Source organism: Dreissena polymorpha, chromosome 12 (genome assembly GCF_020536995.1).
Source record: "Dreissena polymorpha isolate Duluth1 chromosome 12, UMN_Dpol_1.0, whole genome shotgun sequence".
NCBI lineage: Eukaryota > Metazoa > Mollusca > Bivalvia > Myida > Dreissenidae > Dreissena > Dreissena polymorpha.
The window spans coordinates 55,705,867-55,724,627 of record NC_068366.1 but is presented as its reverse complement, the minus strand read 5'-3'; the positions used below and the strand labels follow the sequence as shown (position 1 = coordinate 55,724,627).

The 18,761-nt window shown below is 34.3% G+C and overlaps 2 protein-coding genes across 2 annotated transcripts in view; both read left to right on the top strand.

Annotated features, from left to right (window-relative positions):
• The window catches only part of LOC127852633 (uncharacterized), a 56,592-nt gene that overhangs the window by 11,213 nt on the left and 26,618 nt on the right, over window positions 1-18,761 (top strand). The window lies entirely within an intron of this gene.
• Window positions 10,811-15,158, top strand: LOC127853200 (uncharacterized). Its single transcript, XM_052387481.1, has 8 exons — window positions 10,811-12,328; window positions 12,463-12,614; window positions 12,824-12,902; window positions 13,007-13,132; window positions 13,548-13,729; window positions 13,957-14,107; window positions 14,203-14,295; window positions 15,022-15,158. The coding sequence occupies exons 1-6, from the start codon at window positions 11,218-11,220 to the stop codon at window positions 13,975-13,977; spliced, it is 1,671 nt and encodes a 556-aa protein (XP_052243441.1). The 5' UTR covers window positions 10,811-11,217; the 3' UTR covers window positions 13,978-14,107; window positions 14,203-14,295; window positions 15,022-15,158.

Genomic DNA, 18,761 nt, shown 5'->3' with positions numbered 1-18,761 from the left:
TATATTCGGTATAAGCGATTGTACAGTACAAGTGGGTTTGAGCGATCATTTGTACGTGTTTTGGTCGTTGTAAGTCAATAGAAGAGTTATTGTTTAACTAATGTTCAATGTTTCATAAATTCAAAACTGTGAATCAGAACAATATGTAAACTATACTTTCTATTGTTATCGTCCGTGCAATTTCGGAAGAGTAAGGGAATAGGATCATTTCTACCTACAAATATATCCCAGCTTATTCCCTAAGATGTTAACCTTAATTCTGTTAGGTTGTCTAATCAAACCACTTAGGCTTATCAAATGCGCAACTACGATAAAAGCTTAAAACCACTGCCCAGGTTTCAGGTAGGAGAACCTCTTGAAACCAAGAAAAGTTATCAACATACAATCATATACCTCTTGCATAATACAAGCACCTCCTGGGTGAAAATTCAGGAGAAATCGCCGCTACCTGTTGAGAACCAATGAACATTGCCCAGCTATATCAGACTTTACACCGATGTAAAAGCCTGAAAAAAGTCAAGCACTTTCAAAGAGATAACGCAACAGACACGTGATAGTGTATTGGACTCTCGACATCCATCTATACCAATTCAGCAGTTTATAAATTTTCCCTGATCTGTTAATTTTCCCAGGTAATTAATGACCTTTGCTGCGCAAAAATACCACGTTACTATGACGTAGCACATAGCGGGCTATTTTTATGAAAAAAAATAAACTCTTTCACGACAAGCATGATTCAAAAATTGTTTATTGACTGTTTCTATATATTTTCCTTTCAAAATCATTCCATTTAACATGATATTTATAATATATTTATGTTTGTGAATGAATGCAGTTTAAGAACTGAAATCTCGGACATATATGATTTATTAGTTTAAATCTTGTTCGGTGATAAGTAGTAATTAATCAGTACGATTTTGAGACCACTGTACGTTAGTTGGTCTGCTGAAAGTGCGTGTTATACTCATTTGATTCGCTATCTTATGTCTCAGTTGTCTGAGTATATCTGTTTTATAGCATTAACTAATTAAAGTTCATGCGATGATTTAACATTACGTAATGTGCAACAATTCACAACAAAAGTACTTACTAGTACATAAGACAATTTATATATACCCATATAGGCAATGTGTGCTGGAGAAGAAAACAATCATACCGGTAAGCAGAATTATTAGCAATCGGGTTGAGAATGTTTTTGTTTTTATTTATTTGTGTGTTACGACACAAATGTTATCTCATTCCGTTTACAAATGATGATGTTGAAATCGATAAAGCAATTTAACCTTATTTGTGTTATATGTATTTATCTTTTTTAAATTTTAAAACAATTTATTGATACATATGCTGGTACTGTTTGGAAAAGCTCTTTTATGACTTTACTTAAAATATCTTTTGCCAATATTTCCTACTTCGTAACAATTAATAAGCATATGCCGAGCAGCAAAGTACTACTGGTATGGTATACAATAAGATGCTTGTTCGCTTACAAGAAGGTACGAATATGTCGAATAGTATATGTCCTCTCCTGCATTGTGCTAATTATGGGACTTAATGGACTATAGTTCACAACGATGAAACGAACATTAAGAAATGCTTCCGCCAAATTGTGTCCGCTGGTGACTACTTACATCGATTGGGAATGTCACAAAGGTTTGGCGGCAAACATGCTCATGAGCAATTTGCAACACTATATTATGTTATAAATAGTACAATGAAAAGTTAATGGAAAGGTGTCCACTGTTTATTGAGATTACTATAAACATATCCGCAAATTAGCTCAAGTATCAAACATGCGTTTTCTAAATTGTTATCAAGCTTCACCTATTATTTAGAAGTAACGCAATGTTTAAACACCAAAACTCTCATTTAAGGCTGTAGATATGTTATGCTTTACTGTTGTAAGGGCAATGCGTCAAAATATTCGAAGTTCGCAAAGAGAGAGAGAGAGAGAGAGGGATGGAAGGAGGGTAGGAGGGAGGGAGAAATGGAGGGATGGGGGGATTGAAGGTAAGGAGGGAGGGAGGGATGGAGGCAGCGAGGGGGGAGGGAGGGTGGCAGGGAGGAGAAGGGAGGGAGAGATTGAGTTAGGAATGGAGGTATGGATGGGGGGAGGCAGGGAGGAAGGGAGGCAAGGAGGCAGGGAGAGAGGGAGACAGAGAGAATCACTTTTATATTGTAAAGTTAATATTCATTAATAATTTCTTGTCTTCGTTTCTATATAATTAATTGTAATGTATGCGTTCCCAGAAGTCTTAATAATTAAACTTCGATTTCATCTTTAACAATTTCTGGTAGGGGATCACCCCGTGTTAAACGCCTCATTATTGAAACTAGCGGGTTAATATACATTATTTCAACGATTATATTCAGACGTGCATATAAAACAACATCATGAATCTGAACTCATAGAAGTATATTTTTTTTAACGACAAATAACTCTACTTTAAGTGTTAATGTATTCTGTTACTTTATCAAAATAATGTTTTAACGCCTAACCACAGCACAAATAGATTTTGGTATTTTAAAGTTTATTAAGCTTAAATAATTGATACTATGCGAGCCTGCTTTGATTTGTCATGCTAACATACGTGGTATTCTTATTTATAAGACGCGCAAGGAATTTATAGATACTTTTTATATGGGCTAATTTCTCCAAATATTACCAACATAAAACGTAGCTTAATATTTGAGAGCGTCACCAAGTTGGACTAACATACGTGGTAGCACTCACCGCTGTTAACGTTTACGGTTATTGCTCTAAATACATATCAACCAAGTTTGTTAAATTGTTACACATAAATAAACAACCATTCTGTTAAAGTAATATTGTAATACTATTTTTAAACGAAGCATCAAAGTCGTTGTTTCATCGGAAAACAAGTGCAAAATAATTACCCAAGACGTATTGCCGCGTTTAAATGCCATATTAGCCATGTCACATGTCCTCGGAAAAAGATGTTACCACTAGAAAACTGCTTTGTAGTGATCAGTGTGTAATGTTTGCGTACTTAAATCATTGTAAGCTGAATTTGTGTGATTCTAAGTTCATTAAATTCATTTGTTTTATTTAGATAAAAGGTTAACTGGTGTTTTGTTTGTAATTTTCTTACACTTTTACGGTTTTTTGTGTATTTTTAGCAACCCCCGAATAAGCACAGCTACCATAACCAATCATCACCACACCATAAAGCTTATCAAGATCAGCATCGGCATTATCAGCAGCAGCAACAACAACAGCAGCAACAACACCAACACATTTTATCATATAATATGACACATCTATTATACGCCCAAAGGACTTAGCCCCTTACCCATTCTTCTTCTCCAGACTGTTGTGACCTCATTAAGAAATCACTGAAACCCGACCCCGACTAGCGAATCACGATGGAAGAAGTTGTGCGGATGCGTGGATCACAGAGGTTAAATTATTGTTGATGATTGTTCCAAACATTACTTCAATATCATCCCGTTACATGTAACATGTATTGTGAAACGCGTTTTGAGTTGAAGGTCGGAATGATTGCAGAAGCGTTTCAACTGTGGTATTACTTTTAATAAAAGTTGAATATATACAAACACCATTGATGAAACGCCGAAATATGCGTATATGTGCATTATCAGGAAAAATTATAAAACTGCATGAAAATTAGTTTAACAGTGTCAGATAAGATGTGCAATAAACGTAAATAGGTCATACGCTTTAAGACATTCGAGTAGTGTGCTGAGAAAACTGGGCTTGATGCATGTGTGTAAAGTGTCGTCCCAGATTAGCCTGTGCAGTCCGCACAGGCTAATCAAGGACGACACTTACCGCCTAAACTTGATTTTCGGTAAGGAGGGACTTTCTTGAAACTAACAATACCATAAACGCGGAAAGTGTCATCCCAGATTAGCCTGTGCGAACTGCACAGTTTTCTCAGAACGCGACTCATTTGATACATTATGTGTGCGTTTTTTAATACCCATCCGCATATTTAAAATCACAATAAGTTTTTTAGGTATTTAAACCAGAAGTATAAATTCAAATAATAAACCTTTACTATATTTGAAAGTCCACAAAGGAATGGTTTTAGTAATAAATAATAAATTATTCTGTTTTGCATCATGTTTTGTTGATTAATATGTTGTTGTTATTTTCAAACACACAGCGCGTTTTATCTGTTTAGGACAAAGTTGTCCGCTACCAAGAGCTCAATTCCCCAACAATATTAAAGCAGCTGACATTGATAATAGTATTATTCGTAAATCAGGGATCAAGAATAGCGGAGGTAAGCCAAGCACTGCCACCGCAATGTATAACATTATAAACCGGAAGTTGCAGAAATATTATGGGCATCTTTGCGCAAGCGGGAAAATTGCAGCAGACAATCAACTGTCAGCAGGACAGAGGAATTCAGCCAGTAATTAAAATGTATTAGAACCGGTTAACATAATAATATAAGTAACAAGATTTAAGTAAGAAATTAAATTAAAAAGAGAACCTTATACATAATGGAGAAGAAGAAAAACAAGTGACAACTTCAGAAAAAAGAGAAAAAACGACAACATACAGACGCCTTTTATCAAATACATGAAATACTTGTTTATAATCCGTAGTACATACATCAAGTTCATTTGAATATATAATGTTGTCATATTATTTTTACTGAGACAGAGACCTGGTACCAGTCTTCAACAGAAAACGACATTGCTCGCTGCCTCTAACGGCGTGACGTCAACATCTGGCTGCCCTACCCGGACTCCTGTGACACCACCAGTCAAGGTCGGGGACAGGTTCGGGGGTCAAGTGGAAGCCCAAAACGTCGGCGGTAGTAGTTAAGACACCGATGACGAGAAATCAGGTAAAGTTTAGTGCGTTGTTATTTATTAAGTTGTAACAGTTTTTGAAATAATAGTTATTTCATTACGTATCATGAAGTTTTATACTTTAATCTATTCCCGTTTGCATTTAACTAATCCATTGAATATATAGTATTAACAAGGTGATAAAACTGTTTATTAACACCATTTTTCACCATCATATTATTGAAGTTGCGGAACAGGTTTAGTTTTTGCGCGGTCTCTTAAAGACTTTTTGAAGCCTTTTTAAAGCCGCCATCCATGTGTCTCTATCAGCAGTTACAAAATGTGCCGCAAGTATTTCAATGGTATTTAATACTGGTGTTTTATATGGTTAAGCTCGCATTTAAACAATTGTGCATATTGTTTATTAATAAAATTGGATATACATGAAATTATCATGGTTTGCTTCCCTATCGAATGGAAAGCGTACATGTAGCTGATATATGTACGACTGGCATTCGTGTACGTGCCTGTATGAGTTGGTTTTACCAACGTCCTATTACATACGTTTGTATAATGTATTCACGTGATTTGGTTGAATTGTAACACTATGAATTGTATACATGTATTTTCCTTTAATAATCGCACTTGCTTGTGTTTTCTAAATTACTGAAATGATAACTTGGAATCGTTACGTATGAAGAAGCTCAATGTTGTTAAACAAAATAAAACATCGTGTTCGCTAAAGCGTTTGTAATCATTTAACAAAAACTGTAAAGCTCAAATCCAGCGTTCAATTTGTAGACATATCCGTGATTTGCATCGAACATTTTATACTCATCCCCAGCTTATGTGTACGCATTAACTTCAAATCAACAAAAACATTGCAAACACAGTCACTAGCCGTTTTGGAAGCACACACACACAGATTGAGCCCGTTTGAATATCACACACAAAAGGCACGTTCTCCTTTTTGTTATTTGTTTGAAGCGAGAAAGTGGGGATAGGCATAACATGAAACATTCCTTAAATATGGTTGACATATGTGGAAGCGTTACTTGAGACCCGTTTCTTAACTGTTATTTTCTGTGGAATTTGTGCTTATACAAAATGTGTTTCATTTGGACAGATGATATCAAGACGTTTCTTTGTACAAAGAAAGTACATATACACCTCGAGTTATATCATTATTGTTATAAGTGATAATAGTGTATAGATGTAAATTCATACACAAAAAGAGTACCAATAGTTTTTATTGGCCACGTGTATACATTTACTAAAATAAATGATCGTTATGGGGCGTGTGGTCTGCTCAGAGCCCTTTATATTTTGATGAAAAATACAATGTCATTTTAACTTAACAGTTTACCTAAATGTTTTATAATGGACCAGTATGTACCTGTCAATCATTCACTAAATTGTCAAAGCATATGTTTACGTGTGTAATTGTTAACACACAACCGTGGTTGGTCTAAGTTAAATGTTGACAATTGGCATTATGGTCGCTTCATTCTTCGTATCTGACCTCCACCGACAATCATATGCGGTGACACGACAATCATATGCGGTGACCATACAGTCAGTCCCCTCTCTTTCTTTAACAGCTTTAATCGTGTCGTGTTGGGCTTTGTCAACTAGATATTTCTTATATAAGTCCACTCCTCTTTCAAGCAGACTCTTTTGAAAAACAACACTTTGAAGCAAATTAAACACAGTTAACTTGCTCCTTGCGTAGCCGTTACATCGGAAATTGTCTGTAGACTATCAGCATATGTATTTTCTTTAAAAGCAATCTGGTGGAATACCTAGTAATTATGAGGCAGTTCAGTTACTTTCAAAGTGAATTGTAATTGTATCTGCGGTACCCTGATTAAATTAACGAACGTTCAAACTAACGTTCACCCTATTCTTGAAGATTTTGGACTTCATTTGAAGTGGATTCGTACAGCATTCGATACGCAATCTGTCCAGGCTTCCGCCGATAGTCCGATCGCATTAGCTAGTAATTTGATATACGTGAATAAACATATTGGCTGCATTCTTACTAAATTCCTAACTTTTCATTTGTACGAGACATACATTTTACGTTTTGCCTCTGTTGGTTCATCAAATACATTCAAATCGAGTATTAATTTCAAACTGTTGTTAATAAATGTATTAGGCGTAACAAAAAAAGTTGTTTGTTTCCGGTGGCCCGACCCTACCTATTTTTTTGCCGCCGGTCCTAATCTTTTTTGAGCCCAAAATTCGAAAATAATCGGACCGCGTATCTTTCGGCGCGCTCAATAAGCGTTCAACGTTATCGGCGCCGTACATTAAACTTTCAACATAAACAAGATGGCGGCGCCCAGCGCTAGCACGTCGAAGGCAGCATCGTCAGTTCTTGCGATAACATTTTTCAAATGCAAACATCTGGAGGAGCAAAAACTAATAAAAAATGTTTCTCACTCAAAGCAGATGGACGATTTATTCCAGGAACAAAACTCTCGAGACAAAACTGTCACTTACACAGTGAAGTGTAAGACGGACATGTCAAAATCGGCTGAAAGTTTTGAGATCGAAGGTAGGCCTACATTAAAGCAGTTGCAAACGTGTCAATTTTACAGTATCTATGTTAGCGTTTCCGATCGCCAAAATCGCCAAAGGCGATTGAATCTTTCAGCTGGCCATTAAAGTTTAAAATGTGAATGAAAATGGCGATTGCAAAATATCCTGATATTTCTCTATAAGTATATAATATTCCCTTCTTTTAAAGAGAACTCGGTACCGATTTCCACATGTAACCGCCATAAAAGCTCCAGGTGGTAATAGATAGTCCACTGATAAGAGATAACCGGATGCCCTTATCGTATATTTAAGCCACATAACACAGTCATGTATGACAGATGCATCACTGGAAATTTTCGGGTAACTTTCCAGTCGCCAAACTGTGATATTTAACGTCCAATCGGCTACGAGAATGTTTATGGAGGCGGAGTTATATAGCGATTATTATTTTTGATTGACATCGGTCACAGAGTAAGCGTTTATCGCAGGTTTATTTACAATGAATCACAGTTGTAGCATTAATACGTGTTATAAAACCGGTAAATAAAGCAGTACATTAAAGGCGGTTTCGGGCATCATCATCACACCTATTTACCGTACTGTAAACAATCATTAATTATGAGAAGTTGATTGCAATTGGTGAGCAGTGTAAATTTACTTACGGCGAGTAAGTTGTGAAAAACAAAACCCGTTAATAATTTGATGCGGTAACAAATTAAATCCAGTGCATGTATATTTTATCATGTCTATTTGTAGAACTGATTTACACCCTTTTACTACAACCACGTGATAATAACTATTCACTATGCATTAATACCGGTATGCCATGTAGAACCCGTGTTATAAGAAAGAGCGCGAAATTATTGTTGTCGTCTGCAATGCCAAGTTCTACGCATGCAAAGCATGCTTTTTTTAAAACAGACGATGTGTAACTAAATATAGCCTAGCCGCTCAGTACATGCAGTATTTAAGACTTACAAATTTACCGGTACGTTTGAATAAATTATATATTGCAACTTACCGGTACGTTTAAATAAATTATATATTGCAACTATGGAAAAATATGTCAATTCAAGAATACATTGCAGTAAATGTATTTTTCAAGAATCAAGAAGCACCAGACTACGGCAAAAATTATTGGGAGAAGGGGGGGGGGGGGGCGAATAGGAGTTACGCAAGACCCACCCAATCAAAGACCCGGGCATATCTGAAAGTTCTAACATTGTATACCGTTTATGCCAGTGCATGAAAATAAATATAAATGGAAATTAAAAAAAACATGAAATTATTTGATTTCACGTAACAAATAATTTATTTAAATGTGTCTTCATTGATAATTTAATACAGTCATTATTGATACCTATAGATTCATGATAATGATTATGTCGTTCATTGAGCAAATAAGGTTAAAATGTGGGTCGTGATCGTAGTGCTGAAATTTGGCTACTAATTTTTATTCCTTAGCGCCAACCTAGAGCATCTTTATTATTAAATATATTTTAAACAGGTATATATCATGTTAGAATCGGTATGTGTTTATTTATATGGTGCAGTAGTTTCGTATTACCCCACCCACTTATTTATAAAATATTAAAACTTTGTAAGACTTGGGATAAAGTTGGGTGAAGGGATGGGGGGTTGAACTATGCTGGCATGGTCCCATGGGGAACCCCTGCTCGATTTTTTCAGAGGGCTGGACTTTGTTGTTTTTTTAGAGGATTTTTTTTCTTCAGGTATATAATTTTAATTTGTTTGTGAATAGCCCGTTTAAATAATTGTTTAGCCTCTCTTTATATCATTAAATTTCTGCTTTTCTGTGCTTGGTGTGATTTGATTTTGTGATTGTTTATTGATTTGTGTGTGTGTAATTGTATGTATATAATACAAGTCGTAATAAATTTTCTGTTCTGTTCCTGAAATTCATGGGTAGATAGACCCCACGCCACCAGTACATAAAATAATCTGAAAACGTGGTCCTTTGGGAACATTAACTGCATCCAAGAAATATAAAAGCACATCCAGTTTGATTGGGTCTTTCCATGGTGATAATGTTAAATGCAACACCACTGGCGTTCCCGTAGCACTGCTTTTGAGGTATTTAATATATTATAAATAATAAATAATATAGAATACACTGCATGAACCCAAAGGACCAGAAAGTATAACAACACTGAATCCCTATAGACACTGAGGGTCAAGCTCTCTGTGACTTGTTATAGTTATGCCTTTTATTGGTCATAAAATGGTATATTTAAGCTGTTGCCAGAAGTCAACATTAAACTCGGAATTAAGGAAAGCAACACATTCAATATTAATGAACAGCAAGTTTTTATTTCATAAAAGCATTTAAATATAGTCATAAAGCATTACAGACATCATCAAATTTATTGTACATACAGTTATACACAAAACATGAGAAGAAAATGCACCATGTACGACAATTTCTAAAAAAAAAATTATTTTTAAAAATAAAATTATTTGCCTACCTACCTACCCTAATTTTTTTGGCCATGTCAGTGGAAACAAACGATTTTTTTTTAGGCCTTACACTAGCAGTGTCGAACGTTTACCATCAATACGTACGTATTACAAAATAAAAACTGAAATGCATATTTGTATGAATGAATGCATAGTGTCATTAGCATGATTTCAAAAGATTTTGCTTGATATAGTATATTTTTATTCAACTTTTGCTTTTGAACTACAAATGTTTTCAAGTGTTTGATTGGCGAACATGATCATAAAGGTCTATAAGAACTAATTACATTTGTCGTGATCGATAGATAAACTCCAATTTATGCTATGTCAATATGTAATTCGCATAACATCGTGTTGTGACTGACACACTGGATTGTGTGAAGAAAGACAAGTTATACACACTAACCGTTTATTACTCTTAACAAACCCGGTTATAATCACAAATGTTTTAAGTACAATGTGCACTGTTGCAAATCTATTTTTATGCTATGAACACAGGATATTTGATACATATTGTTAATTCAATGTGTGTATTATACCGCTCTTTGTAGTCACAGCTGAATGTGCGTTTACAATCACAACAGGGCTTTTCAATAAGTTATTGGAGGTAAACATCTTCATTACATATAGTGAAATACGATCATAATGAAATTATTGTTGGTTTGAATAGAAAGCTGAAGTATAAGTTTCCGTATTTAACATTTAGAAGAGAAAACTGCTTTTGTCACAGTGTTATGCGCAGGGCGATACGATCGAAAAATGTTATTTACTTTATCAGTTCGACCTTGAAAGGCATATTTATTTTTGCAAACCAATTGCGGGTTAACAAGTGTGTTTACGAGAGGAAAATATATATGAGAACACAAACTACTGTTTTATTACTGCGCAGAGAATAGGAAACTTGTGTTGGGTTATGATTCGGTCAATATATTATACGCTGTTTTCAACTGTTTGTGCGATTTTGAAAATGGGTCAGTTAAACCTGAATTTATATAGAAGGGTTTAAAATTGGACAGGTGTTGCAACTGTTATTTCGGAATATATATGTGTGAATGTGATATTAAACTCACGTTTAATTTCCGTTTCATGTAGTGCATCGTTTTCCAAAATGGATACATAATTGGAATATACTTCTAAGTTACATTTGATTACACAGATGTTCAAATAATGTTTGATACTACGTTCTTTCAATCTCTAATTTATTTACACGGAAACGTAAAGCATTCGTTTCAACGACTTGTTTTGTGTCTTTGTTATAAACTAGGTCAAAGCAATTTATTGTGTAGACATATTAGTTGTGTTGTTCATCTTTATGAACAAGGAAAGTGATTTTATGCAGAACGCGATTACATCCAAGGTATGTCTGATAACAGTTTAAGGTCGTCAATATTTATTTATAAATAAGTAGAGATGTCTACAAACACTAAGGCCACGGAATTTTTTAGGCGCGGCATAAACAAAAACATACAACCTGGGAAAAGGAGCATCACAGAGAAGTTAATGAAGACAAACCATTTAAGGAACCAGCGGAAACATTCACTGGGCAATGTTATGAAAGATTGCGATTCTATTGTTATCCGTGTACAATTGTCGGTAAAACCGCACGATGCTATGTACATTACAGGTGTTATAAAGACTCTCTGTGCATTGTTCCCAGAGTGTCCAATGTTCTTTCAAAACAATCAAACAATGGTAGTGTTTGTGTTACCAGAAGTTCCTACAGTATTTAAAACAATGAAATATCGAGGAAGCTTCAAAGAGCAATTGCATTATGATGACATACCAAAATCAGAGTTTATTGTATGGGGATGTAAGAAAGACACCTTTTTGATAACTATAAAATCAAGTACTAACGAATTCTTTTTCACCAATCTGTTACAACACAGTTTGCTTTACAGCAACAGAAATGTGCCGTACGAGGAACTTATCAAACTGTTTGTTAGGAGAACACTGAATGCTCCAGTCATATCTTTGCAAACATACACCGTTTATCCACTTGATAAATATCAATACGCATTATCAAGTTCCCTCAATTTAAACTATGGATTATTATCTACACAAAACGCGGAACTGGCTCCATCTGGCGCAAAGTTTACTAATAAAAAATATTCGACTATCAGTGCCCATGCACAATCTGTTGACAATGTTCATGCCTCAGCAAATGCATTTTCATCTTTTCAAAATGCAACAAAGCTTACACATTCACATCCAGTGACAACAAATGTAGAGGAAACCGCGCAAAGCCGCCGTAGTGCTAAAGATTTTATGATACACGGAGTAATTTTATCTCAAAACTCCGTAACGAATAACATTTATAGGTTGGCTTCAGCTGTTCCTGTTAATGAGGCATCTGATTCATTGACGTCTATATCAGCAGAACAGACACCATTTAAACGGCGCAAAACTTTACCGCGATATCCTCGCTATGTTACAGAATCATCCAGACATCAGTCATATTTCAACTGGCCTCATGCATTCCCAACTGAAAAAGAGTGTGATATCGCTGGATTCTTTTATACAGGTATTAACATTTTCTGTAAATGAAATTGTTTATAACATAAATCAGTTTATACCAGATGTATCACCAAATGAGCTTACATTTGATAGCATTAACAAGTAATATTCTTTTTAACAATTGTAAACGTTTTATTTCAGGTGAATTCGATCTTATACGATTTTTCCAATGCGGCATTGGGCTGAAGGATTTCAGTCCTGAAGACGATCCAATGGCAGAGCACATACGAAATGCTGAATCATGTCTGTACTTAGATGCTATGTTTGGTCCCGATGGATTGATCAAAAAGAGAGTATGTGATATTATTGTTGTATTGACTTAGGCATGCGTTGTGATTGTATTGTTCCTTTAGTAATATAATAATTATGAACTTAATACTTATATTATTTTTGTTGGTCAACATACAACATCACTTCAAAGTTGAAACCAAGGCGGATGTAAACATTTTGAAATCAATATCTTTAATTAGCATCTAGTGCGTCCACATTACTTAATTTTCAGAAAGAGCTAGATCGATCCAACCCAGAGAACAATCGTCAAAGACAATATGCAGAATTCCAAAGGAACATTGGAGCAACATGTATGACTCTTTACGTGTATTTATTACCCAATACATTGAATTGTCTTGTATATTAGTTTTTTAGTGACCTGTTTTTGTTACGTTAACCTTTGAAAAAATTTCAGCAAGCAGTCATACTTCAAGTCCCCAATATTCAACATTCGAGTCTCGCCTATTAAGTTACGAAAGTAATAACTTTCGAAGCATAACATGTCCAGAGGAGTTAGCTACAGCAGGATTGTTCTACACAGGTAAAACTATTTGTGTACAAAATAGAAAATGTTGTCAAGCAAAAAAGAAAGTATTGCTTTTAGTTAAAATTACTATTCACTCTATTAGTGTATGAATACAAAAAAAAATTAGCGCTAATTTTCGAGACTTTGTTATACACCCCCACTGCTTTGCATTGACCGTTCCAATGAGGATTTCCAACTATAGCTCATTTTATGTTTATAGTTGTTGTTCTATATTATAATCATCGAACGAGAGCAATTTTTTTTCTCTTGATAGTGCTTATGGTATTAATATTTTGCTGTATTAAATATTTGGAAAAAATCTTGGTTTTGATTGGTCATTCGTCACTACAATTTCTCCCCACAAAATATGTTGCGAAAATAGGAAGCGATGAAAATTTCTATTTGTATAATTTACTACAACTTTTGCAAGGTGTGGGAGACGAAGTTCGATGTTTTTCGTGTAACGGAGGTTTAAGGAACTGGGAAGAACATGATGACCCGTGGATAGAGCATTGCAAGTGGTTTCCCGCATGTACATTTGCAAGGGAAACAAAAGGGGATGCATTCATTGAACAAATACAACACAGTGCAAACGCGCCGACAACTATGTTGGTAATGACAGATTCCTTACAAACGAATATATCTTCATACATAAGATTAATGATAAAGTTATACAAAAAGTATAAAACAATCAATCGAGTGCAGTAGTGCCAATTTTGTTTCGTGATTCTTATTATTCATTCTTAGTAGCACAATGTTTCACTAGTCGATTTGGTACATGATTTATCCAATAAAAAACACTATACTAGCTTTAGAATGTGTATATATATTTCTTACAGAATGACTCAACAAACCCTTAGGCAGATGTTCATCACCATAATGACCTTGACCTTGATATGGATCTTTGGACAATGAAGGCCGTATGCATGAATGAAATGGGGTTCACTGCGGAGATCTTTGATGAAGCATTTTATCACTTAAATTTTGATGGTTTGTACGTTTCCCATAAACAATTTAGTATCATTTGCTTGAACAAACACTTATGTTACGTCATTGTTTTTTATGTCTGTGTTTTCTCTTTGCAGGTTACCACCATCCAAATATTGAAGACATCATAAATCGTATTGACCAGATACAAAAGGAAACACCCGTTCAATATTCATCAGCTAAGATATCAGGTAATATATGTTATATGCGCAAACGATAATGTATATGCCTTTCCACGCATTTACACACGACATGCTAATGTTAATATTGAAACACTGTATAAACAAATGTTCTGTTTAATAAATTTACATTTATCCCGCAGTTAATATTATAACAACGAACACTTTGTGTGTAAAAGGAGAGAGAATGTTTGTAGTATTATATGGATACAGTAAAATACTTCTATGTAACGATGGGCTAGTACCTTTGCAAATAAGATAAAGAGCCTTAGAGATCTAATTTGCCAGTTCACGGCTCACACGCAGTTCCAAGGCTGCCACAGATCATCGATCAAGATATTCATTGGGTTGAATAATAGGAACTGTATTGGGTTTGATTTTTATCACAGAATTATAAATGAGCCTTGTGATAAGGGTATCTGAGACGGTTGCAAAGAAGTACAGTGCTTTTCCTATAATTAGTTGAGATAATACCTGATTTTTGAAGACTGATATAGGGGTATAACTATCAGACTAGCGTGTATCCTATTTAGAAAAAAATTCCCCAATCACGAACAATCTTTTATAATGATAATTGTTGAAAACGCAATGTTTCTGTTTAAAACTAACTGGGATCTTTCCAATTTTCTATTAAATATTTATAAGAAAGGTAATCTTGCCGACATTATTACACATTGGTCATTTCTATATTAGACAAACATGCTACAATTATGTTCATTTCTCGATTTGTTTTTTTAGAAACGTTTTACGAAGAAAACCAACGTTTGAAGAGAATTGTAAAATGCTCAAAATGCAAAATCAACGATTCGAACGCGCTGTTCCTGCCCTGCGCCAATCACTCATGTGTGTCGCCTCTGCACATGACACGAAGAGGTGTTCCGTCTGTAACAGAGAAGTTTATGATGTTGTCAGGACTTTCATGGGTTAGAAAGTCATTTGGCAAAAACAAACATATGCACAATAAGCAACTATATCAGTTGAAATAGACAAATATAATTCGGAACCTATTTATATGTGTTTGGTTTTCAGCACGTCGCTTTTTGGAACATATTGTGAGTATTTTGTAAAATATTCCAAGACGTGTTAAACAGTTGATTTGATCACATGGTAATGGTGACGCCGCTAAATAAGTTCATCGCGCAAGTTGTATAGTTACATTCCTTGAAACGTCTGATTATGTATTTTTTAAAACACTATTGTCCATGTAATGGTTATCAATGAAATTGTACAGAAATCATGTTTTAAAATACGGATTGTGATGCCGTGTAAATACGTGATATGAGTATGTACTTATTTATATCTTTTGTTGTATATACAACACCATTATATTGAAAACATTTCTGCAACACCATTATGTTGTAAACATATTTTAGTATATATATATATGTTTAAATATTAATGCATTGTTTCATCAACGCAAATATGAAAATGCGTTTGCAAGACCTCTTAAACAACAGCGTTTGTTTTTGTCTATTTCAATGTAGATCTTGTTCAAATATGTTAGCAGGGTTAATATGATAACTAGAAGTGTAGTAAAGGCATTGTTGACAATAATATCGAGACCGTTTTCCTTAGTTTGAAAGCCGTACCCGGATAATTCACTTAGTGCAGACCTGGATAATCCGCGATTTTAGAGTTTTATTTTCAGCAGAAGAACATATGCTGTGTTAGGGATCTGTTATTAAAGACTACATTATCTATGTAGTCTTTCTCTCGTCAACTCTATTTCAAATTTCCTCCTTATTGCATATTATTGCCAACTTGCTAATACTAGACTAACCACCCAAATAAGTTCATCTTACACAGGGCAAGTATGTGAGTAATGAGTAGATTAACTGATATATTTGTCATACACTGCAAATTATCCATTAAATGCTAAAATGTGTAACATTCAATGCCCCCGTTGTAAAATTGTAATTTATTATAAAATGGATAATTGTTTTCGTGCAGTTTTTCATACCATGCGTATAAAAATCCGTGCTGCCAATCACTGACGATCATTGATAATTACTGTTGCAGACACACAATAATTTATACATTTATATTTGCAAAATAAGTAACTGCTATAGTAATACCGAACACGAATCATTCAGTATTAATGGATTGCGTCTATATAAAAACCAAACGAAGCTATGTTATGTGCAAATTTGAACACAAAAATATCTCGGCAAGACCTAATTAAATTGTATTCATATACAGAAGTCTATATATTGAAAGTGTACGTTCAATTATAATGCAATCATCATCGTATGCGGAAGGTCCAAAAAGGACCTTTATTTTTTTTTTATCTAACATCGAACAAAAAATGTTGCAGACAGTTATGTTTTCCAAAAAGTTTACAAGAATATTTGAAAATCAAGCGTTATTTTTTGTAGTGCATATTCACAAAAGCGTATAGGTGTAGAATTCACTATATTCACTGCAAGCTCTTGTGAAAGAAAGAGGAAGAAAGAAAGAAAGACGGAGCAATAATTCTCTAGAAATATAAAATTGAAAAATAAATTCTGATAAGATTTATCGTATCACTTTACAAGAAATCAATAATCATTTGCATTTCGATAGATACTGACAAAAACCGGAAACGTGAATGGGTTTTACCTCACAGTCGGACATATTCGTGCTTAACAACACATTAGCGTACGCAAATCATATAAGAAGCACCAAGTACTATAATGAATAACATTATAATGTAATATATCTTTACCAAAGTCACATTGAATCAGAAACGTGACAGTATGGTTTTGTTAGATCTTTTTGTCTTTTTAAATTATTATGTCTCACATTAAGTGGATATAGTATAAGAATAATTCGATTTTATCGATAATCCAAAATATTCAAAATTCCCGTCGTGATTGTTAAATTTCCTGGTTTCTGATAATTCATCGAGTTGGAGCGGGTCCTACACATTTAACGCATATGGTCATTAACTGCGGGATCCAAATAAATCAGAATGCTATTATTATAGAACATCAACCTTTCACATTTTGCGCATATATTTGGATTGGTCAGTAATAATTACTATTGTATACACATACTAAAAAATTAATATCGACTACATCAAAACCTAATAAAAAATACATCTTTATGTTATAAATATTTAAAAAAAGAATCATGTTGTTTTAATTCGACGGCGGGTAATAATAGAACGTTGATATTATAAATCAGCTTTGCTACTTTGCAAAAGTGACTTAATGGAATAACACGACCACACGTGACTTAATGGAAATTAAAAACCTGGTTTCTACCCAAATCATATCAACATGAACCGTCACATTATAGGTTAACATTCATTTCTCTTAACAGTGCACATACTTGAAATACAACATAAAATCAGCATCACACTAGAAATAAAATGAGCAGCAGCTCCGCCAGAATGAACATTCGTGCAACATGAATGTTTTCCGAACAATCTACCGGAATTCGATGTGCTATCTTAAAAATCGTGTATGTTAACAGCGTTTTTAGATTTCATCCAAGTTCCGTTAATATTCGAACGTCATTCAAACGCGTTAACATTTTTTAAATAATAGTTATTTTTGAACTCGAACTTTTTTGCTTAAAAATAAACTTTTGGTCCACAATGTTGCATTAAGTCAATTCTTCTCCCCTGCTTGTGTGGCTTATTTCTGTTCATTTCAAAAAATATGATTAGAGTGTTATATTGTATTTTCAATATCTCTTACGTAATTGACGAACCGCCATAGTATTGAAGCTTTTACATTATGGAGAATGCTTATTATTGCATGGTGTAAACAACACGACTCCATTCTTAACGAGTTCACTTGATATTGTACTTTCTAAAGGATACAATAAAGGTGGTCACATGTTCAAAAGTAATTGGCATATAAAACATATATCGTATTTTAATGTATGATAAGTGTTCAGATATTTTAATTTCGACTGCATTTTTTTGTGATTCTGATTTGTATTGCAGTTCTCAGTCCAGCTGGATGAAACATCGAATCCAATAAAACCAACTTTTAGGGACCTTTTCACGTTTTGGTTAATTGACAAAATGATAAAATAATTTTTTCAGATTTGCAAATTTTCGTTGTAGTTATGATATTTGCGAGGAAACAGTAATATTGAACATTTACAATGCTCTAAAATATGCATTATATGAACCTTTTGACGATTTTAAAACCTGAAAATTATAACGCTTTGCAACGCGAAACGACTGAATAATTTGGCGAGTTCTGTTGTCGTCGAAATATTTTGTGACACTACGAGGATTACTTATTTAAAGTATAAAATATGACAATCATGGTATGGGCAGGGATGGTCGAGTGGTCGAAGCGCTAGGCTTTTGTTCCAGGGATTAGTGGTTCGAGGCCAGTTGAGGGTTACTTTTTTTCTTTCTTTAATTGTATTCTTGTTTTTTTTCCCTAGAACTTTTTAGATCTAATGTTTACATTTATCAATATAAAGCATTTAATGACACACTTCAATACATGCCTAAATCTATGAAACGGTCCCTT